The sequence below is a fragment of the Hyperolius riggenbachi genome, chromosome 1 (assembly GCF_040937935.1).
Source record: "Hyperolius riggenbachi isolate aHypRig1 chromosome 1, aHypRig1.pri, whole genome shotgun sequence".
Taxonomy (NCBI): domain Eukaryota; kingdom Metazoa; phylum Chordata; class Amphibia; order Anura; family Hyperoliidae; genus Hyperolius; species Hyperolius riggenbachi.
This window is the reverse complement of record NC_090646.1, coordinates 306,903,410-306,927,045: the sequence shown is the minus strand read 5'-3', so window position 1 is coordinate 306,927,045 and position 23,636 is coordinate 306,903,410. Positions and strand designations below refer to the sequence as shown.

The following is a 23,636-nucleotide window of genomic DNA, read 5'->3' as shown; positions in this document are numbered from 1 at the left end:
GTCTTTCTCCTGTCCCGCGTCCTGTTTGTTCACTGTGATCAAGGGAATTTTCCATCCTCCATTTTGAAAATGGCCATTACCCCATAACAGCTTTCTGGTCAGCACACAGTTAAACTGTAACATCGCCCACTTGAGCCATAGGGAAACATGGACATTACCTGGTACATCAGTTTTCCTCTCAGCTATAACTGACAGCAACTGATATTTTACTGACAGCAACTGATATATTTCAGATCTGACAAAATATTGTCAGAACTGGAAGGGATTATTGTCAGAAGAAAATGGTGAGCTTCTGAGAGGAACTGATGGCAAGGTAACTATGTAATGTTCATTTGAAGTTACCTCATGTGTACTTATTTTAAATATTTTTACTCAGTACAGGTTCTCTGTAAGCCTTCTCGCTTCTCACTCGCGTCTGCGGTTGCGAATACATACGTGTTAACGCTCAGACCTTAGACTAGTATCCGGTGTGCTTTGATCTAGGAGGAAACCAGGGATTTCACACACGACTAGGATTATTGTTATTACTGTATATTTGATACTCTGTGTATGACTCTGGCTATCTCTGACTCTGCTCTTGCTTATTGATTCTGTACCTCTGCCCATCTGATTTAGTTGCTGATACACTGCCCGAATACTTACTACTCTCTTGCTTTCTGATTCTGTACTGTATCTGTCAGTTGCCGAACCCAGCCTGTCTGACCTCTCTACTCACCAGTGGGCCCTTGCCACTGGTGAGGTGTTCTAACAGTTCCCTCCAGCTCCTCTGGTGAGGTTCTGCCAAACTAGCCAGTAACTGTGTTCTAATAGTTCCTGTCAGGAATATATTGGGGTGCTGATGCTGTTAAGGATAATACAGTAATATATTTTCATTTTCCCATTTTTATATCTGCTGTGGTATGTCAAAGGTGTAGATATGCAGGCTAGATTCATGGACTGTTCATGTGATTGTGTGGGTGGGTCACTACCATCCTGAGCCTGTCTATTGATGAGGCCATTTCCTTGGCAATTAAAATTGATCGCTGAGTGCGATACCAGAAGCAGACTCGAGGCAGAACATCAGGGAGACTTGCTTCTGGTGTGTTTTCTCCTCCTGTTCCTCCTTCTCCTCCGCCTGATGAGCCGATACAAATTGGACACTCCAAGCTCACTGAGGTGGAGAAGAACAGGAGGCGTACCGAGAAACTCTGTCTCTATTGTGCAGAGAAGGGGCATATCGTAGCGAATTATCTTAAGAAGGCGGAAAACCCCATCGCCTAGGTGTAGCTGGAGGTACTACCCTAGGCGATCCAGTCTTACCTCTAAAGAATAAGCGTTTACTTCTCCCGTGTTCTGTAACTTGGGAGGATCAAGTCCATTCCACCCAGGCCTTTGTAGACTCGGGTTCTGCAGTTAATGTTATGGCATATGACTTTGCCATTAAGTTTGGTTTTCCTCTCCTTCCTGTGGGACGTCAGATTATAGTGACTGCAATGGATGATTCACCATTGCAAGGGAAATTACCACTCACTCAGACTCCTTTATTACTGTGTCAGTTGGGGGTGTTGCATAAAGAACAGATACAGTTTTTGGTTCTGGAGATGTCCACCTCCACAGTGATTCTTGGTATGTCGTGGCTTAGAAAACGCTCCCCTCAGATTGACCGGGTTTCCAGACAATTGTTAGCCTGGTCCTCATACTGTCATCATCATTGTTTGGAGAAAGTCACAGTGGGGGCTACCGAGATCCAAGTGGAGGGGTTACCGTCTCACTCCTCTGGTTCCACTGATAGTGAGGCCCAGGGAGACTGGGCAACCATGCTGAGCCCCTTTCAGCAGGAAGTCCCTGAAGGGAAACCAGATGGAGTTCTATTTGTACCCCTCCAGTTCAGATTTAAGATTCTTCATGTTTCATTCCCATAAGAACGCAGGCCATCCTGGTGTTGCCCGTACGCAGGAGTTATTGGACAGATGTTTGGTGGCCCTCCATTGTGTCTGACTGTAAGGACTTTGTGGGGAGCTGTTCCGTTTGTGCCAGGAGCAAACCCTCCAGACAAGCTCCCGTTGGCACCTTACAGTCACTACCTGTGCCAGAACAGCCATGGACACACTTGTCCATGGACTTTATAGGGGAACTACCTAGGTCTCAGGGAAAAACTGTCATATGGGTGGTAGTCGATAGGTTTAGTAAGATGGCCCATTTCATTCCTTTGGATGGACTCCCCTCTGCTCCAGAACTGGCAGAGCTCTTCATTCACCACATTTTTCGTTTACATGGTATCCCTGAGAATGTGGTGTCAAATAGGGGAGTCCAGTTCGTCTTCAAATTCTGGAGGCCCTTTTGTAATCATCTGGGCATGAACCTATCATTCTCCTCCGGCTACCACCCACAGACGAATGGCCAAATAGAAAGGGTTAACCAGTCACTAGCCCGTGTCTGGAGTCCACGCCTCAAGAAGGGGGGGGGGGGGGTACTGTAACATCTGCGGCTGCGGGCACGCCGGGTGTCTGCGCAGCCGCCTCAAGTCCCTGTTCAGGGGTGTTTTCCGTTCCGTCGACATCTAGCACGCCGAGGAGGGAATTGTCATTTACACAGAGGGTTGCGGTATCGCGCGGCCGCGCGCGTTGACGGGACCTTTATGCTGGGAGGAGGCGCGTCAGCTGACCCGTTGGTCGGCTGACGTCAGAGGGGACTCGCACCGCTCTGGTTTGATTGATTATTGGTGGGCGCGGCTGTGAGGTCTCCTCTGCTTCTTAAGCCTTCTCTGCTCACTCGCAACCTGTCTGCGGTTGCGAATACATATGTGTTAGCGCTCAGACCTTAGACTAGTATCCGATGTGCTTTGATCTAGGAGGAAACCAGGGACTTCACACAAGACTAGGATTATTGTTATTACTGTATATTTGATACTCTGTGTATGACTCTGGCTATCTCTGACTCTGCTCTTGCTTATTGATTCTGTACCTCTGCCCATCTGATCTAGTTGCTGAAACACTGCCCGAATACTTACTACTCTCTTGCTTACTGATTATGTACTGTATCTGTCTCTCAGTTGCCAAACCCAGCCTGTCTGACCTCTCTACTTACCAGTGGGCCCTTGCCACTGGTGAGGTGTTCGAACAGTTCCCTCCAGCTCCTCTGGTGAGGTTCTGCCAAACTAGTCAGTTACTGTGTTCTAACAGTACCCACCAGCTCCTCTGGTGAGGTTCTGCCAAACTAGTCAGTTACTGTGTTCTAACAGTGCCCACCAGCTCCTCTGGTCAAGTTCTGCCAAACTAGACAGTAACTGTGTTCTAATGGTACCCACCAGCTCCTCTGGTGAGGTTCTGCCAAACTAGCCAGTTACTGTGTTCTAATAGTTCCCACCAGCTCCACTGGTGAGGTTCTATCTATTTATCCGATACTGTGTTTTAATAGTGCCCACCAGCTCCTCTGGTGAGGCCTAGTTATTCTACTCTGTTACTGTTGCAACAAGCACTATACACTATTGCATTATCCTGTTAGCTATACTTGCATTATTGGTGATTCTGCAGATCACCATATAATCAGGTATAGTGTCTGTATTATTGGTGACTCTGCAGATCACACATAATCAGACATCTGTGTTGCTACACTGATTGTTAGTGTTATGGGCTGGGCTATAGGTCAGTCATATGGGCATACAGCCTGACCTATAGTCATTGACCAGGCAAGCCTGACGGTATCACGGGCTCAGTATTCCCTAATCAAAAGGAGACTAACAGGGGGTCTCCACAATGGAGGAGTTACAACAACAAATACTGCTCCTCATAGGAGCTGTGAATTAGCTCACAGAACAAGTATCTGCTCAATAGGTACAACTGACTCAATTGGCCAATGCCTCTTCTCGTGCTGAACTTCCTGTTCATTCTGCTGAACGTTCTGTACCTCATCTAAATCCATCTCCTCGAACACCTATGGATCCCAAAATACCTCTTCCTGAGAAATTTTCTGGCGCCAGATCTCAATTCAGTAATTTAATGAATAATTGTCATATTTCAAAGTCCGCTCTCAATCTTCTGGTTCAGAATCTGTGTACTTTTTTATATCCCTGTTACAAGGAGATCCACAGTCTTGGGCCTATGGACTTCCGCTCTGCCTGAACATGAAGCTCTGACCTCAGTTGATAACTTGTTTAAAGCTATGACCATATTATACTCTGATCCTGATGCTACTTCGGCAGTACAAAAACTTCGAAGTTCGCCGCACTGTAGAAGAATATGCTACAGAATTCAGGCAATGGGCAGTTTAAACTAAATGGAATGATTCAGCATTATTAGACCAATTCCTGTTTGGACTTTCTGATATTGGTAATGATATTCTTGTCAGTCATCCAGTTCCTACTTCTCTGGAGGAAGCTATAACTTTCGCAATCAGGGTTGACAGGCGAGTCAGACAACGCCGTCAGGGAAGGTCCCAGAAGTCTATTCCAGTATCTGTTCCTTCAAATAGCAACAATGCAACTGCCACAGAGGAACCCATGCAGTTAGGGTTTCGAAACTCTCTGGTGCTGAGAAAAATCATAGAAAGGTTGAAAGACTGTTTCTATTGTGGGAAGGCAGAATGCATAGTCCAATCATGTCTCAATAAGACAAAGCGGTCGGAAAACTACAACGCTTAACTGGGGTAGAGAGAACTCAGTTAGGCACTCAGTGTATCTCTCCAGAAAACAATCTCATAATGTTGCCTGTATCGATTGTCAAAGAATAAATTGTATACAATTGCCAGGCCTTAGTTGATTGTGGAGCTGTGGGCAATTTTATGGATATTTCTTTATCTGAAAGGTTATCCATTCAGACAACTGCCGTGTCTGAATCAATTCACATTACTGCTGTTGATGACTCTGTGTTACAGCAAGGGTTAATGTTAACTTCTGAGGTTGCCCTACAAGTAGGAGCCCTACATTTTGAAACCATGAGATTCTATTGTTTGAAATTGCCTACTTATCCTTTTGTTCTTGGGTTACCATGGTTGAAAAGGCATAACCCAGTGTTTGATTGGCAGTCCGGTCAGCTGACTAGTTTGTTTTCCCAATGTCATGAGGGCTTAGAAAAAGTGTAAAGTTGTACTAAGCTTTTTGAATGGAAATTAACTCATGTTTATCAAGAATTTACAGATGTGTTCCCTCCAAAAGCAGCAGATGAGTTACCACCTCCTAGACCTTATGATTATGCTATTGATCTTCTCTCTGGTAGTATGCCTCCTTGTGGTCATCTTTACAATCTGACCAGGCCAGAGTTGAAGGCCATGAGGGAGTATATCCAGGAAAACTTACAAAAGGAATTCACCAGAACCTCTTCCTCACCAGCTGGTGCAGGGTTCTTTGTTTGTGGAGAAAAAAAATGGTGGTCTAAGACCTTGGATTGATTAAAGGGGGTTGAATTCCTACTAGCTCAGGGTACTAAAACAGGATTTGATAGACCCCTTACACCATTTGAGCAGACATGTATGGGTGAGGGTCATATCCGGGGAACTCTTTCTATGATCTACTCTCTCCTCAATACCATTGAGGAACCGTGCAAACCATACAGGGCTAAATGGGAATGTGATTTAAGCATGTCTTTTTCTGATAAGCAATGGCAAAAAATACTGACCTTTGCACATAAATCCTCCCTATCCTCCCAGAGCCAGGAGGCAGGATACAACATTTTCACTAGGTGGTATCTGACTCCCTGTAAACTTCACAAGATGTTCCCCTCTACCTCTCCCTTGTGGTCCTGCAGTAAACTTACACAGTTTTGGGTGGATGTGAGAGAGATCATGCACATCTTGACAGATTACCTCCCACCTGATTCCCCGGCATTTTTCCTACTGCACCATAATCACTGGTCAGTCAGGCGCTATAAGAACTCTCACTAGACACCTAGTCAATGCGGCTAAGGCTCGAATAGCACGGCGTTGGAAATCAACGGACCCCCCTGCGATTAAAGACTGGCTTAGAGAGATTGACTGGATACAAAAGATGGAGGATCTTACTTCCACCTTACAGGAGAGGCGAGACCAGTTTATGAAGACATGGTATGCCTGGTTTTAGTTTATTGAAACTCCACGTTATGCCTCTCTCACATCCACCAAAGTTACATGATCTCCCTATGTATCAAAAAGCCATATACTTCACCTGAGGTATACCCTCTTGGCATTTGGCCATTGAGCTTAGTGGCGCCGGCATTGGCATGGGTCTCTCTTCCTCTTCTACTTTTCTACTCTTTCTCTCTCCTCTTCCTTTCTCTTCTTCTTTTCCTTCTTTCAGTACACTACCTGTTTCTTTTATGTATAGCACAGTCATTCTTTAAATACTTTAGAGTAATGTGAGTGTCTGGAGCACATCAAATCCATTTCCCCAGTTCAACTAGGCTTCTACACACTACAGAGGAAATGGGTATCCGGGTGTATGATCCCTCAGGGGCCCCGGCTACTCGCAGCACTTTGATCGTTAAAACTAGGAGCCGCCCTTTCTACGCAATTATACTACTTATATAAGGAATTTTTTTGTGTTTGGATCATCAATATCTGAGACAGTCATGTATCTGTTAGATAGACTACTAAACATTCTCTGGCAGTACTGGTTGACTGCCAGATAGTCTGTTATTGTTATGACTTTCTTGCAGTGCACATTTCAATAGGCACTATGAGCTTTTTGTCTTTACCTGTACACTGTAACAAAATATTTTGAAAATAAAAATCTTTAAAAAAAAAAAAAAAAAAAAGTTAGCCACTGCCATTGATTGATACAATACAATACAATACAATAACATTTCTATAGCGCTTTTCTCCCATAGGACTCAAAGCGCTTAGGCTCTCTCAGATTCAGTAATTAGTAGGATGAAGTATTCACACAACAAAAGTTATATTTCTGCAAATGCCAAACTGAACAGGTGGGTTTTCAGTCTGGATTTAAACACGTCCAGGGATGGAGCTGTCCTGATCTGTTGAGGTAAGGAGTTCCAAAACGTAGGGGCAGCATGACAGAAGGCTCTGGGACCAAAAGTTTCCAAGTGGACTCTGGGTATGACTAGATTATTATAACCTGTTGATCTGAGAATGCGGGGATTGCTACGCAGCTGCAACATATCTTTCATGTATCCAGGGCCTAAATTATTCAGGGATTTAAATGTCAGTAGGCCGATCTTGAATAGGACCCTCCATTCTATAGGTAGCCAGTGAAGGGAGTGCAGGACTGGCGTTATGTGGCAGTGACGGGGTTGGTTGGTTAACAGTCTGGCAGCAGTATTCTGTATCAGCTGTAGTCGGTACAAGACCTTTTTTGGAAGGCCAGTGTAGAGAGCATTGCAGTAGTCCAGTCGGGATGTGATGAAGGCGTGGACTAAGGTTGGCAGATCTTCTGGGGGTATGAGGTGCTTGATTTTTGCAATGTTCTTCAGGTGAAACCAGGATGATTTCACCACAGCAGAGATTTGAGTTCTGAACTTTAAATCCCAATCAATTAGAACTCCCAGGCTACGCACATGATCAGAGCTGCGCAGATCCGTGCCTCCTATTCCCAGTGGTGAAGACTGCAAGTTAAGTTGTTTTGTTATCATGCTCTGCCCTCCTATCAGAAGGACTTCAGTTTTGTCTGCATTTAGTTTCAGCCAGTTGTCATTCATCCATTGCTGTAGTTCACGTAAGCAGGCGTTTATAGTTAGAGTTGGGTCTGTCACACCAGGCTTGAAGGAAAGATATAGTTGAGTGTCGTCTGCATAGCAGTGGTATGTCAGGCCATGTTTTTGGATTAGTTTTCCCAGCGGTAACATGTAAATCGTGAAAAGCAGGGGAGAGAGGATTGAGCCCTGGGGCACCCCATACCTAAGTGATACAGGGGTGGACAGGAAGGGCCCCATAGACACTTTGTGGGTTCTGCCACTCAAGAAGGATTGGAACCACTGAAGAACTATGCCATCAATGCCGCAGTATTCCTGTAGCCTGTTTATCAAGATGTCATGGTCAACTGTATCAAAGGCTGCAGAAAGGTCTAGCAGTATGAGGATGGAGCACTCACCTCTGTCTCTTGCCATGAGCAGGTGGTTGCATATTTGGATGAGGGCCGTTTCAGTGCTGTGGTGTTTCCTGAAGCCAGACTGGAATGGGTCATAACTGTTGTTTTGTAGGATTTTGGCTTCTAGCTGGAGGTAAACAGCTTTTTCAATTAGCTTACCCAGAAAGGGAAGGTTAGAGACAGGTCTGTAGCTGGTCATTGCATCTGGGTCCAGGGAGGGTTTTTTGAGGAGAGGCCTGATGATTGCTTCCTTCAGTAAAGCAGGAAATATCCCTGATTTTAAGGAACAGTTAACAATTTTTAGGAATACCGGTACGAACAGGTCGGGGCAGTTCAACATGAACTGTGTTGGGCCAGGATCTAGGTCACAGGTAGTTAGGCGGACATGGAGGATGCTTGATGTGACTTCTTCATCAATTTCTTTGAAGTTTGACCAAGGTGTTACATTGTCTCTGCTAATGGTCTTCGGCGCTATATTAGGCCCAGATGCTGTAAGTTGGATGTCGGACCTTATAGCGGAGACTTTGTCTGTGAAGAAATGGGCAAATTGGTCACAGAGGTCCTTTGAAGACTCGATGTTAAGTTTTTGACATGCCGGGTTGCAGAGTTTTTCCACTGTGCGGAACAGTTGGGCTGGTTTGTTAACTGCATTTGCAATCTCTTGTGATAGAAAGGATGATTTTTTTCCCGTGATTACCTTTTGGTAGCTCTTCAAGTGGAGGATTAAGGCATGTTTGTCTTCTGGGGACTGAGATTTGCGCCACAGTCTCTCAAGTTTTCGGCCTTGTCTTTTCAGCTCTTTTATAGCGTTATCAAACCACTGTGCATGATGGTGTGGAGTAAGATATTTGGTGCGCAGAGGAGCAATGGTCTCAAAGGTGGAGGACACACATTTGTTGTATTTAAACACCAGAGTATCAGGGTCCAAGCTGGAGTCAGTCAATTCATCAAAGCTAAGGTTATCTCGGATATGTTGAGGTGTTAGCCCTTTTAAGCGGCGATATTTTATTTGATTCTTGACCTGGTGTTTGACAGCTGGTATTGAGAGGGAGAAGTGGATAGTGTGATGGTCTGACCAGGCAACAGGATTAATTTCCACATTGGCTATTGACAGCCCAGTATGGAATATAAGGTCCAGAGTGTGGCCTTTCCTGTGAGTAGCAGAGCTGATTGATTGGAGGAAGCCCAGTTCATGTAAGGCACGAGGTAGCTCTATTCCAAGTTTTGAAGAGGAGTCATCCACCCATGTATTGAAATCTCCAAGAACAATCCATCTGGGGTGTTCCAGTGTTAGGTTGCATAGGAGGTCTACAAGTTCCTTAAGGAAGTCTGAGTGTTTTTCTGGTGGGCGGTAGATCAGCAATATGTTAATGTTTTTCTCAGCTGAAAGTTGCACCCCCAAGCATTCAAACGAGTTGGTAGGACCTACAGTAAGTGGTCTGATTTTCAAAGCTGATCTAAAGCAAAGTGCAACCCCTCCTCCCCTGCGTTCTTTCGTGTTGCAGTATATCACGGAATAGTTTGTTGGCACGGCAGCCTCCAGGGTGGGGCCAACTGGTTCAGAAAGCCAGGTTTCAGTCAGGCAGGCCAGATCAGAAGACTATTAGATCATGTATGATTGCTGTTTTGTTGTTCATCGATCTGACATTACAGAGGACAACCTTGATGGGGCTACCCTGGGAGCTAGGGTCTGAGATTGATGACTCCAAGACAGAACAGTCTCCAGATGTGTGGCTGTCATCTCTGCTGGATTGTGCTGGAGCTATTAGGGTTGTTGGCTGGGTGTACTTTGCAGATTTTGTCACAGAGTTATTTTGGTTCTGCGGTGAATAATATCTTTCCCACGTCCTCTCGAGCCTCTCATTGTCTTTCTGAAGATTCCAACAGACTTCAGTAGAATTATTGTGGATTTGTCAATTGGATAGATATTTCTTGGTTGGTATACAGCTAGAAGTCTCTCTGCTGAATATTGATGTTTACACATTAGGATGGACAAGAGACAGCTCAGGGCTCCTGCTGAGATAGGTCCTATTTAGAGTCAAGGTGTGAAGTTTGTCAGCTGTGGCTGGTATCCTGCAGAGATCAAAGGGCCTGTATAGACTGAATTGTCCTTACACAGAGATGTATGGATGGACAGCATGAATTTGAAAACACACAGTTCTTTGTTTAGGAATTTGAAGATATAATGTATAATATATGTTGAAAAATATAGTCTATTGAGCATAGATGCTGTAGATAATCGATGAAAGTTACTCACAGGATGGGAGAGGGCGGGCACAAAGAGGCAGAAAGTCTTTAAGGTCTCAGGTCAATTCCAAGGAAGGTGTGCAGTGTTCAGCCGTGTGTGATACCAAGGAAGATCCAATCCAGCTTAAATCTTTGCCATCCCAAGTAATCCAGGTGTTCTGAAAGGTTATAGGTGTTGCTGGAGAAGTGATACATTAGAATCCACTGAAATTTCGGTCCAGTCTTTTCATTAAGAGGTTTAAAGTAGCAGAAATGAGATGTAATGTCTGGAGCAGACTTAGAGAGCAGCAGCACCAGTCTGGGCGCGCTCAGATGATTTGTTTTCACAGGTTGTGTGTGCTAAGGTATTTTCCAGAGGTGCTTATAATCTTATTCGCATCAGAAAGAATGATTAGTGGAAAACTGCACTTAATACTAAAGATGGTCACTATGAGTACTTGGTTATGCCCTTTGGGCTGTGAATGATGTATTTTGTGAGTTCCTTGGGAAATTTATGGTTATTTATCTTGACGATATATTCTTCTTCCTTGTCTGAACATCGTGATCATGTGAGAGAAGTATTAACCATTAACCGAGAAAATCGATTGTAAGCCGAGTTAGAAAAATGTATCTTTAAGGTAAAACAAGTCACACTTCTGGGTTTTGTAATATCTGATACCGGTCGGACTATGGATCAGGAAAAGGTCAAGGCAGTATTAGAATGGCCTCAGCCTAACAGCCTTAAAGAGGAACTCCAGTGAAAACAATGTAGTAAAAAAGTGCTTCATTTTTTACCATAATTATGTATAAATGATTTAGTCAGTGTTTGCTCATTGTAAAATCTTTCCTCTCCCCGATTTACATTCTGACATTTATTACATGGTGACATTTTTACTGTGGGTAGGTTATGCAGCTGTTCCTAGCTGTTTTGGCTGTTAGACAGCTGTAAACAGCCAATTCCTGTCTGTGAACCTTGTTACATTGTAACAAACTGCCAAAAGTACAGCGGTACTCAGAGCTTCTTGTGGGAGGGGTTTCAGCACAAAATTAGTCATACAGCGCCCCCTGATGGTCTGGTTGTGAAAATCATATTTCTCATGTAAAAGGGGTATCAGCTTCTGATTGGGATAAAGTTCAATTCTATAGTTTCAAGACTGATACAGCGACATGAGGGGCTATATAAAGACCTGGTAAGTATGAGAAAACTATCTCAGTATTGCCCTCTCAATGTGGCTGAAAAGAAAAACAATGTTGGGCTGTGGTAAAGTATATGAGGATAAACCCTCAGCAGCCTCCTAACATTGTCACTGAATAAATTAATACACAACCCCCACCAAATAACCCGACATGTTTCACTTCCTTAAGGGAAGCTTTTTCAAGGGAAATATTAAAAGTGCAAAGTGCTAATCATAGTGATAAGGTGCATAAATACATTCAGCAAAACAATAAAATCAGTGCATAGTATAGCATTATGGCTATATAGTAGCAGCCATGAAAGCATTACCTTCCTGCAGTCCTTTTATACTTCAAATGAGGGCTCCCAGCAGCTTCTCAAGATCCCTCTCTGGGTTTCCATGAACAACAATATGTCATCCACAACCCGGGCTAATTTAACAGATTTTGCTACAACTTTAATACCCTCAAAAAGTGTTTAATTTTGAAGAGATCAAGATGGGTTCCACTGCCAAATTTAAAAATAAAGGTGAAAGTGGACACCCCTGCCTCATACCACAATGCAGCTTGAAAGGTGGGCTCATCATGTTTGCTTCAGCTCGACTATACATACCAAAAACATATGACATATAAATGCCTCTTCAAAACCAAAACTCTCTCAGCACCCTCTGTAACCAGTGCCACTCCACACTGTCAACGTCCTTCTTCGTGTCCAGCCAGGAAGGTCTCCGACAATGTGGCTCCCCCTCCCAACAGCCTATGAGTTTCCAATACAGCCAGTGCTTTTCGCACGTTGGCCACTGCACTATGGCCACTAACAAATTCTACCTGACAGGGCAGCAATAAAGAAGAAAAGATGCCAGCCTATCAGCATAAATCTTAGAAATGTAATGTCCTGATTCCAAAGAAAAAAAGGGTATGAGAAATGATGGATGGATCCAAAACATCTATTTCCTTGCTTAGGAATTAACTTTGTAAAAGCTGAGTTAGCTGTGGGAGGGAAAATATTCTCTTTCGAAATGTAGTTATACATATGAGAGAGATGTGGAGCTAACTTTTCACGCAGAGTCCTATAAAATGCTGATGCTCAGGCCATGGCCCCTTAAAGCACAACTGTAGTGAGAGGGATGTGGAGGCTGCCATATTTATTTCCTTTTAACCTATTGGGATCCAGTTGCCTAACCCCCCTTAAGGACCAGGCAAACTTGCATGCGGGGGGCGAGTTTGGGGGGGTCAGGCAGCCGGATCCCCACTTTTTGGTAGCTGGGCTGTCCCCCCCCCCCCCCCCCCCCCCTTAGCCAGATGTCCCCCCTGTAGCCGGCGGCCTTTACTCCTTCCAGGCTCCAGTGATGACCCGCAGTGGACCCCTCCACTCCGGCCGGCATCCCCGCTCGTACTACTGCTCATTTCCTGGTCGAGGCTTGATGATGTCATCAAGCCGGCCAGAGCGGAGGGGAGCGCCGATTGCTGGGGGAACGGCAGGAAGGCGAGTGGATCCTCTTCTTTCCCCCTTACCGCCGCATCAGTAACAGGGATCACTACGATATGCCGGTGATCGCAGTGATTAGAAGCCGTACGTGATGGTTTCTGATCACTGAGGGGAGATGTCAGCTGTCATATGACAGCTTAATCTCCCCTCTCTGGTGCGCACAATCGCGTCGTGAGCGGAAACGGCAGGTGGCATAAATCCTTCGCCGCATCATATTTAGGCGGCCACAAGGGCGACGTAGGATTTACGCCAGCGGTTCCCAAAAGGTTAAGCAATACCAGTTACCTGGTCTATTTGACTGTAGAAGTGCCTGAATAGCACCAGAAGCAAGCATGCAGCTAATCTTCTCAAATCTGACATTAATGTCAGAAACACCTGATCTGCAACATGCTTGTTTAGGGTCTATGGCTAAAAGTTTTAAGGGCAGAGGTTAAACAGGATAGCCAAGGAACTGGTATTGCTGAACAGGAAATAAATATGGCCTCCGTATACCTCTGACTACAGTTGTCTTTTAACAGCTCCCCCCACCAGTATACTACCTATGATGCTGCATTATTGGTCCAGTTCATTTTATAGAGAATGTTTAAATTGTCATTAACAGTAGATGCATAAAGTTATACCTTTGCATGTTGTGTCCTTTTTGTAGAGAATGCAATAATGGATATTTTTCAAATCCTGTTTCTGTAGTGTTTTTCTACTGTGGGTATCCTTTCTCATAAAATTGTGTTTGTTTCTGTTTTTTTGCTGTTGAGTATGTGGTCAGCAAGACATTTTATAACAGTTATGAAATTTACTTTCTTTAGGTGGAGCAAGTAAGTCAGCTTTCGGCTTTAGTAGAAGCACAGCTGGATTATCACAGGCAAGCTGTTGAGATTCTGGATGAATTATCAGATAAATTAAAGATCAAAGTTCGTAAAGCTTCATCTCAACCCAAAAGAGCATTTAAGCCTAAACCAATGGAAACTTATGACTACGCTGACACTGACCAGTCCAATGAAGGGATCTCTTTCAACTCTTCAGTAAAAGCACCAGGTATGAGCTATAAATGGAAGCCATATTTAAGAAGGGTAGGTTTGAACTGTGGAGTTTGCTGACCACACACTGGTAAGTTGATCTGGGAAATTTCTGTAATGTTAGCAGAACTTCCAGGGGATTGTTAAAGTTAACGTTATCAGAAGTTCCAGGAGATTGCTAAAGCAAGTGTGCACCAAAGATCAGAGAAGCTTTGAAGTTCAGTTTTAAACTTGCCATTATGTGCAGCAAAAATATTTTTTCCACTGCTGCATCTGGTTGGATGTTGTTTGAAATGATCACTGTGACACTTCATTGCAGATTTTCAATATACACACACACTGTATATACAGTGTATATATATATATATATATATATATATATATATATATATATATATATATATATATATATATATATACAGGATCTTCTCAAAAAATTAGCATATTGTGATAAAGTTCATTATTTTCTGTAATGTACTGATAAACATTAGACTTTCATATATTTTAGATTCAAATACACACAGCTGAAGTAGTTCAAGCCTTTTATTGTTTTAATACTGATGATTTTGGCATAAAGCTCATGAAAACCCAAATTTCCTATTTCAAAAAATTAGCATATTTCATTCGACCAATAAAAGAAGAGTGTTTTTAAAACAAAAAAAGTCAACCTTCAAATAATTATGTTCAGTTATGCACTCAATACTTGGTCGGGAATCCTTTTGCAGAAATGACTGCTTTAATGCGGCGTGGCATGGAGGCAATCAGCCTGTGGCACTGCTCAGGTGTTATGGAGGCCCAGGATGCTTCGATAGCGGCCTTAAGCTCATCCAGAGTGTTGGGTCTTGCGTCTCTCAACTTTCTCTTCACAATATCCCACAAATTCTCTATGGGGTTTAGGTCAGGAGAGTTGGCAGGCCAATTGAGCACAGTAATACCATGGTCTGTAAACCATTTACCAGTGGTTTTGGCACTGTGAGCAAGTGCCAGGTCGTGCTGAAAAATGAAATCTTTATCTCCACAAAGCTTTTCAGCAGATGGAAGCATGAAGTGCTCCAAAATCTCCTGATAGCTAGCTGCATTGACCCTGCCCTTGATAAAACACAGTGGACCAACACCAGCAGCTGACATGGCACACCAGAACATCACTGACTGTGGGTACTTGACACTGGACTTCAGGCATTTTGGTATTTCCCTCTCCCCAGTCTTCCTCCAGACTCTGGCACCTTGATTTCCGAATGACATGCAAAAGTTGCTTTCATCCGAAGAAAGTACTTTGGACCACTGAGCAACAGTCCAGTGCTGCTTCTCTGTAGCCCAGGTCAGGCGCTTCTGCCGCTGTTTCTGGTTCAAAAGTGGGTTCATGCTTCCATCTGCTGAAAAGCTTTATGGAGATGATGATTTCATTTTTCAGCACGACCTGGCACCTGCTCACAGTGCCAAAACCACTGGTAAATGGTTTACTGACCATGGTATTACTGTGCTCAATTGGCCTGCCAACTCTCCTGACCTGAACCCCATAGAGAATCTGTGAGATATTGTGAAGAGAAAGTTCAGAGACGCAAGACCCAACACTCTGGATGAGCTTAAGGCCGCTATTGAAGCATCCTGGGCCTCCATAACACCTGAGCAGTGCCACAGGCTGATTGCCTCCATGCCACGCCGCATTGAAGCAGTAATTTCTGCAAAAGGATTCCCGACCAAGTATTGAGTGCATAACTGAACATAATTATTTGAAGGTTGACTTTTTTTGTTTTAAAAACACTTTTCTTTTATTGGTCGGATGAAATATGCTAATTTTTTGAAATAGGAAATTTGGGTTTTCATGAGCTGTATGCCAAAATCATCAATATTAAAACAATAAAAGGCTTGAACTACTTCAGTTGTGTGTATTTGAATCTAAAATATATGAAAGTCTAATGTTTATCAGTACATTACAAAAAATAATGAACTTTATCACAATATGCTAATTTTTTGAGAAGATCCTGTATATGCCAGCATAGCTCCTACTAAGTTTAAACTATTTGAAGCCTAATTCTAGACATATCTGTAGTAAAGAACTATCTATAAACAGGGAACAAAATCTTGATTTGCCATCAACATGGACAGGTACGTAACGCAAAAAAAATCCATCCCGAGACCGCCTGTCATTTCCAGGAAAAGGGAACTTGTTTAGCTGACCTGTGATGTCCACTATGCAGAGATTAAATTGTCTCTGGCAACTGCCAATTTATCCTAATCTGAAAGCATAATTTACCTGACATGTGACAGTGGGTGCATATAATACAACATCTTCTTAGAACCTGCCTGTGCCCAGTTTTGTTTTGTTTTTAAATTTGTTTTATGTAGTTATATCTATTTTATTGTATTGAAAGAGTTAATAGAGCAGTGTTATTTGCGTGCAAATCAAACAGACAGCAACAGACTTGATGAAAGGATGTCTTTTTTCAACCAAACTAACTCTGTAACCAAGTTGAATGCAGATACGGCTGTTCCAAAGAGTAAAAACAAATTTGTTTTGTGTGGGTAAACAAACACTGCTGTTTACAAAAAAAGGAAATGTTCATTATTTTTTCTTTGTTGAAACAGAAAGCAACAGATTGCACATCACACTCAAATGTGTCATGTGCAGACTTTAGAGTTACAATTTAACCCATTAAATTGAAAATGGGAATTTGAGACTGCAGGGAGGTTACATAGTATTATGGGTTGGAAAAGACACATTTTTCCGACCATAAGACGCTCCAGACTGCACCTAGGTTTAGTGAACAAAAGCCAGGGTAAAAAAAAGTAAACTTGGTGCATCCATGGTACGGCAGCTTCTTGTGGATTTTCTCTCCTCGATCCCTTCCAATTTTTTCCTCCTTGTGTCCTTCCCTGTCTCTTCTGTGTCTCCTCTGTCTCTTCTGTTCCTCTGTCCCCATGTCCTACTTTCCCCCCTCCCTGTCTCTTCTCTCCCAGTGTGTCTTCTATCCCCCAGCCCTGTGTCCCTTCTGTCTCTAGTGTGGCCACTGTCCCTCTGCCCCATCTGTCTCCAGTGTGGCTAACTGTCTTCAAGCCCTGTGTGCCTTCTGTCCCCAGCATGGCATCTGTCTCCCTGCCCATATGTCCCCATTGTGACCTCTTCTCCCCTGCCCCATGTCTCCCTGCCCCATTTTCCCCAGTGTGGCCTCTGCCCTTCTGCCCTGGTGTGGCCTCTGTCTCTCTGCCCCTTCTGACCCCAGTATGGCCTCTGTCCTTCTGTCCTGGTGTGGCCTGTCTCCCTGTCCCTTCTAACCCCAGTGTGGCCTCTGTTCCTTTTTACCTTCTGTCCAGGTGTGGCCTGTGTCCCCCTGCCCCATTTGACCCCTGTGTGGCTTGCCTCCCTCTGCCTCTGTATCCCTTCTGTCCCCGGTAGCCTCTCTCCCCCTGCCAGTGTTTGTTCTATCCCCCAAGCGGCTTGTGTCCCTTCTATCCCAGGCAGCCTGTGTCCCCATGTCCCTTTAGTCCCTGGCGATGTTTGCCCTCTGGTAGGTGAGATACTAACAATCGTGTGAAGGATGCGGCATCAGTCAAGTCCCACAATGAGCAGGGATACGGTCCATGTTAATGTTGGCTCCAGCTTCATGGGACTTCGTTCAGGCTCCAGATGCTGTGCTGCCAATAAAGCGGGGGCACTGCGAGGACACCATCCATTTGCCGCCTGCTGTTCTGAATGGAGCCATGGTCTTGGAGGCAGGACCATCATTAGGCCAATCACTGCACTCGCTTCTACCGAGCTTTAAGCCAATCTGAGAAGGTGGGGGAGATTTTGAAGGCGTTTTCCCAGCTGCAAAGTTGCCATTTATTTAGATCAGGTGGGATTGTGTTAAACAGGGAGTAGATTAATGAGGTGGATTTGGAGGTTTTTGAGGTTGGAGATATGAGCTATATCATTAGAGGTGTACGGATTGAGTAATCTTTGGAAGCTATGAAGTGGTGAATTTGGAGGTACTTAAAGAAATCTTGGTTAGGTATGTTATGTTGTATTTAAGTCTAAGATATTCAAAGGATCTGAGGCCTTGAGGGTCAGAGAGTAATTTGAGATTATTTAGACTAGTTCTGGACCAGTTATCAAGAGAAAGATTGCTGATTGCTGCCAATAGACAAGATAATTCTCAAGGGTATTATTCACTATAGGGTTAGAAGTTAGAGGAACTTTACAATCTAGAAGGATCGCAAATAGGTTATCTTTATAGTTTTTGTGATGGATGCTATTTTCCTCTAACTTGATCTAGATCTTATCAAAGTTTTGTTTCCAAATAGGAATTGTTAGATCGACTGATGCAATATAATAATTCTCAAGGTTAGGCAGGCCTAGGCCTAATTCTTTATGGTGTAACATAATTATTCGATTAGCTATAGGAGTCTTTTTGTTTAGCCAAACGTATTTGTTCACAATACTTTACATTTTAGTAAAGGTTTTTTTTGGTATAGAAACAAGTAGATTTCTGAAGAGACATATAAGCTGTGGTAGAATCATTCATTTAAAGGCCATCACTCTGCCCAACCAAGAGAACTGTAGTGTAGCCAAATTTTGGAGCTTGCTCGGTAGTGTAGTGAGCCAAGGTTCAAAATTTTCTGCGAAAGCTTATTATAGCAAGGGGCCTAGTTGATGCCTAGGTATTTTATATTTCTAGACTACCACAAGACTACCACAAGAATGGGTAGCAATTTTGTAGAGTCATTTTAAGTGCTTGGGGTATATGATAATGATAGGAGAGTGATAGTTTTAGATTTAATTTGTAGTCGGAGGTCTTAGAGAAAGAATTCCGTACCGAAATATCTGCTTTTAAAGAGGTTTTGGGATTTCTTAGGGAAAGTATTATATCACCACCAAAAAGTCCAATTTTGTATTCAGATGTCTCAATAGGTATACCTGTAATTGTATTATTACATCTAATTTTTTGGGCTAGAGGCTCTAATAATAGAACAAAAATGATGGGGGAGAGAGGGCAACCCTGTTGAGTCCTGTTTGTGATCTTGAAGGAAGAGGAGGTAGTACCAGAGGAGGAAACGGCTGAAGGGTGAGTATATAGTGACATTATAGCTTTGAAAATTAAACCTGAAAAGCCTAATTTATTTAAAGAGTAACTGTTAGCTCCCAAATTGAAATTTAAAACACTATTGCAATGTTTTATTTATTATATAAGTGAGCCTAAAAGCCAATGTAGAAGTTAAAAATCAATCTAATTTTGTTACTATGTAACCTTTTCCCCCAGCTCCGGACGCAAGCTGCATATCAGATACTGTAGCATGCAGAGCATGCCTATGTCTGGCCGACCCCCCTCTCCCCCCCAGGACCAGGTGCCAATATATTCTCCCCACCGCAGCTGACCGCTCTGACACGGAGAGAGAGCGGCAGCACTTCCAGAGCAGCACCGCAGAGCAGCCGCTGCCGAGTCACATGTGAGAGAATCACATGTGAGAGAGATGCACGGCGCCGGCTGCTCTGCGGTGCTGCTCTGGAAGTGCTGCCGCTCTCTCTCCCTGTCAGAGCGGTCAGCTGTTTGTGGTGCGAATAGATCGGCACCTGGTCCTGGGGGGGAGAGGGGGGTCGGCCAGACATAGGCATGCTCTGCATGCTACAGTATCTGATATGCGGCTTGCGTCCGGAGCTGGGGGGAAAGGTTTCATAGTAACAAAATTAGATTGATTTTTAACTTCTACATTGGCTTTTTGGCTCACTTATATAATAAATAAAACATTGCAATAGTGTTTTAAATTTCAATTTGGGGGCTAACAGTTACTCTTTAAAGTACGTTTGAGATAATCCCAGTGCACCCTGTCGAACACCTCCGCATCCATGGAGATGGAGAGAAGGCGATCCGACAGGCGTCCACAAGAAGCATCCGATTTAAGATATGACTAGGCACTAGTGCCGTCGCTGGTGTGTCTACCTTGAACAAACCCTACTTGATCAGGAGAATTGGCAAAAGGGGGGCTATTATGTTGGCTATTTAGCAAAGAGTTTAAGGTCCGTGTTTAAAAGCTATAACTGCCTGGGTCTGTAGGGTTTTTCCCTGGTTTATGAATTGTGGTTATTGTTGCTATTAGTGACTCATTAGGGAAATGGCCAGATAGAGCTGCTTCATTAAAAAACTGTGTTAAGGGCGTATTGAGGGTATGAAGTAATGCAATATAATTATTAGTGAGCCCATCTATGCCAGGGGAGTTGTCTTTTTTTGAGGGTTTTGATTGCTTGGGTTACTTCTTCTACCTGTATAGGCTTATTGAGTGAGTCTAACATTTCTGAATTAATATGTGGGAGAGTAACACTATCTAAGTAATTGTTTATTTCTGTGAGTGATGGTTGATAGGTAGATTTATCTTGGTGTAAATTATATAATGTGTCGTATTATTTAGCAATAGCTGCAGCATCTTGTGGTAGTTGGAGTAGTTGACCTGGAGTAGGGTGTTGTAGCTGAAAAATTCTTAGTTTTATTCTTTTGCCTTTAATGTTTAGGTCCATCAGTTTACCTGCCTTATTATGGTCATGATATGCAGTAATTTTTAGTTTAGTTTGCCAGTGTTTCGTATTCTAGGTACATGGCATTCCTAAGGTCATGTCTTAGAGATTCGAATAGAGAGGTCTGTCAGGAACTGGTCCGCGACACGCCTGCATATACGGTTCCCGACTGCGGGTTTGACCAGATCGAGAGGGGAAGCAGCCTTAGTCAAGTTAAAACAAGGCTGTGACTCGCACTGGCGGTTTCGTACGTTGGGTCAGCTGCGCGCTTTAGGCCAACGTATGACAAACGCCCCACACACAATGCAATTACAATCTCATACGGTAGGGTTGTTCAAACGTAAAATCAGGCATGGACTTATACACAGTTACACTTCACTCTCTTCTAGGCTATGAGTTTTAGTTTAGTACAGCAGAAGTCAAACTTATTAAATAATGATTTAATATTCCAGGAAAAAAATGGAACAATGCAGAAAATAATATATACAAAAGATTACAAACAAAAAAAATAAACATTACAGAGTTAAAAAGAAAGTTACACACAAGGACAGTTGTGTAGAAGAAACGGGGGTAAAGAGAACGTTTCCAGCGTAGGTTAGAACGTTGTTGGTGGGAGAACGCCGTTTTTCGACCAGGCGTCGAGATCATCCCTAGCTATGCGCTACCTCCAGGAGAAGATGCCCGTGACTGTCCTGGACCAACTTAAATAGTCTGAAGTGTCCCCTGGGGCATTTAATGTCCAGCCCTCGGGAACTAATGCAATCTCCTAGATTGTAACATCACAGAATGCTTGTCATATCCTTCCTGTGATATGCGAACTTCAAAGGGTTCCTGTTTTAGCTTTTTGAAGGTTGCAGATTTCAACAGGTTAGATTGTATCCTAACAGACATCAAAAGGCTTCTCTAGTCCAGGTGAAAACTTGATTAAGGCTTCCTCAACAGTCCAGACTCAGTCCTGATTTGTATAGTGGGACAAGGGGGCTGTTTACATGAATACCAAGATCAAAGCAATGCAACACCTTTGCACGATGCCAGACAAAAGGGGATCGTTGCCTAATTACCTCTTTCCCCAATTAGGAGCAGACAATGGCTCCCCCTGCTTGCCATTGAATGCAGAGTTAATTTACATTATATAAGGAACTCCAGGAAGCCAGCTGCCAGCCTTCAAAGGCAGTCTGGCTACCAGACAATCCTATATGATACAGTCAGAAAAATGAAAGCAATATGTTCCTGTATTATCCTTACATCGTAAGCACCCCAGTATATCACCACACCTCCGCCGTTAACTTGGTGCAAGGCAGATGATCTTCCCAGATCATCCTGCCAGCGCCTACACTGTTGGTTCTGCTTGACGGGACAGCCCATCTGCATTCCCGTGATTGCTCCCCTTCCTCTGTTGAATAGTGAAGCTATATTGTTGGAGAACTAAGCTCCAAGACTTACCAAACACACAGGAGATACTCACTTCCCAAACAGTTCTCTGCTGCTTATATAAAGCCTGCAGGCTGCTTGTAAGCCAATCAAGAAGTGCACATACACATGACACCTAGTCTGCAGTGATTAATTCAAACAGAAGCTGAGCTACTCAGCTAGTAATTGGAGAGGGTTTCAGTTGCATATAGACAATGGCTATATGGCCAGCAGGGGGCACCAGCGTGCAGGATATACCCTCTCATCTGCCCCCCTCCTAACTAAACTGCATGGGAATCTACAATAAAATTAAAAACAATAATGGTGCACAAGCCAGCCTGGGGCCCCAGGAACTCTCACTGCCCGGGGCCCCAGAACCAGCATGCAACACCATATGTGAGCGCAGCCAAGCCCTGGATCTGCCACACCCAGGAGCTTGTCCCCAACTGCTCTAAGACTTACCAAACACACAGGAGATACTCACTTCCCAAACAGTTCTCTGCTGCTTATATAAAGCCTGCAGGCTGCTTGTAAGCCAATCAAGAAGTGCACATACACATGACACCTAGTCTGCAGTGATTAATTCAAACAGAAGCTGAGCTACTCAGCTAGTAATTGGAGAGGGTTTCAGTTGCATATAGACAATGGCTATATGGCCAGCAGGGGGCACCAGCGTGCAGGATATACCCTCTCATCTGCCCCCCTCCTAACTAAACTGCATGGGAATCTACAATAAAATTAAAAACAATAATGGTGCACAAGCCAGCCTGGGGCCCCAGGAACTCTCACTGCCCGGGGCCCCAGAACCAGCATGCAACACCATATGTGAGCGCAGCCAAGCCCTGGATCTGCCACACCCAGGAGCTTGTCCCCAACTGCTCTAAGACTTACCAAACACACAGGAGATACTCACTTCCCAAACAGTTCTCTGCTGCTTATATAAAGCCTGCAGGCTGCTTGTAAGCCAATCAAGAAGTGCACATACACATGACACCTAGTCTGCAGTGATTAATTCAAACAGAAGCTGAGCTACTCAGCTAGTAATTGGAGAGGGTTTCAGTTGCATATAGACAATGGCTATATGGCCAGCAGGGGGCACCAGCGTGCAGAATATACCCTCTCATCTGCCCCCCTCCTAACTAAACTGCATGGGAATCTACAATAAAATTAAAAACAATAATGGTGCACAAGCCAGCCTGGGGCCCCAGGAACTCTCACTGCCCGGGGCCCCAGAACCAGCATGCAACACCATATGTGAGCGCAGCCAAGCCCTGGATCTGCCACACCCAGGAGCTTGTCCCCAACTGCTCTAAGACTTACCAAACACACAGGAGATACTCACTTCCCAAACAGTTCTCTGCTGCTTATATAAAGCCTGCAGGCTGCTTGTAAGCCAATCAAGAAGTGCACATACACATGACACCTAGTCTGCAGTGATTGATTCAAACAGAAGCTGAGCTACTCAGCTAGTAATTGGAGAGGGTTTCAGTTGCATATAGACAATGGCTATATGGCCAGCAGGGGGCACCAGCGTGCAGGATATACCCTCTCATCTGCCCCCCTCCTAACTAAACTGCATGGGAATCTACAATAAAATTAAAAACAATAATGGTGCACAAGCCAGCCTGGGGCCCCAGGAACTCTCACTGCCCGGGGCCCCAGAACCAGCATGCAACACCATATGTGAGCGCAGCCAAGCCCTGGATCTGCCACACCCAGGAGCTTGTCCCCAACTGCTCTAAGACTTACCAAACACACAGGAGATACTCACTTCCCAAACAGTTCTCTGCTGCTTATATAAAGCCTGCAGGCTGCTTGTAAGCCAATCAAGAAGTGCACATACACATG

General features: G+C 44.0%; 1 protein-coding gene across 4 annotated transcripts in view; it reads left to right on the top strand.

Annotated features, from left to right (window-relative positions):
• Positions 1–23,636, top strand: part of SH3GL1 (SH3 domain containing GRB2 like 1, endophilin A2) — a 594,767-nt gene that overhangs the window by 380,744 nt on the left and 190,387 nt on the right. For all 4 annotated transcript variants that reach the window (XM_068233807.1, XM_068233809.1, XM_068233806.1 and 1 more), the window contains one exon: positions 13,685–13,913. In XM_068233807.1, coding sequence (XP_068089908.1) covers positions 13,685–13,913 — 229 coding nt within the window. The remainder of the gene's footprint in view (positions 1–13,684; positions 13,914–23,636) is intronic.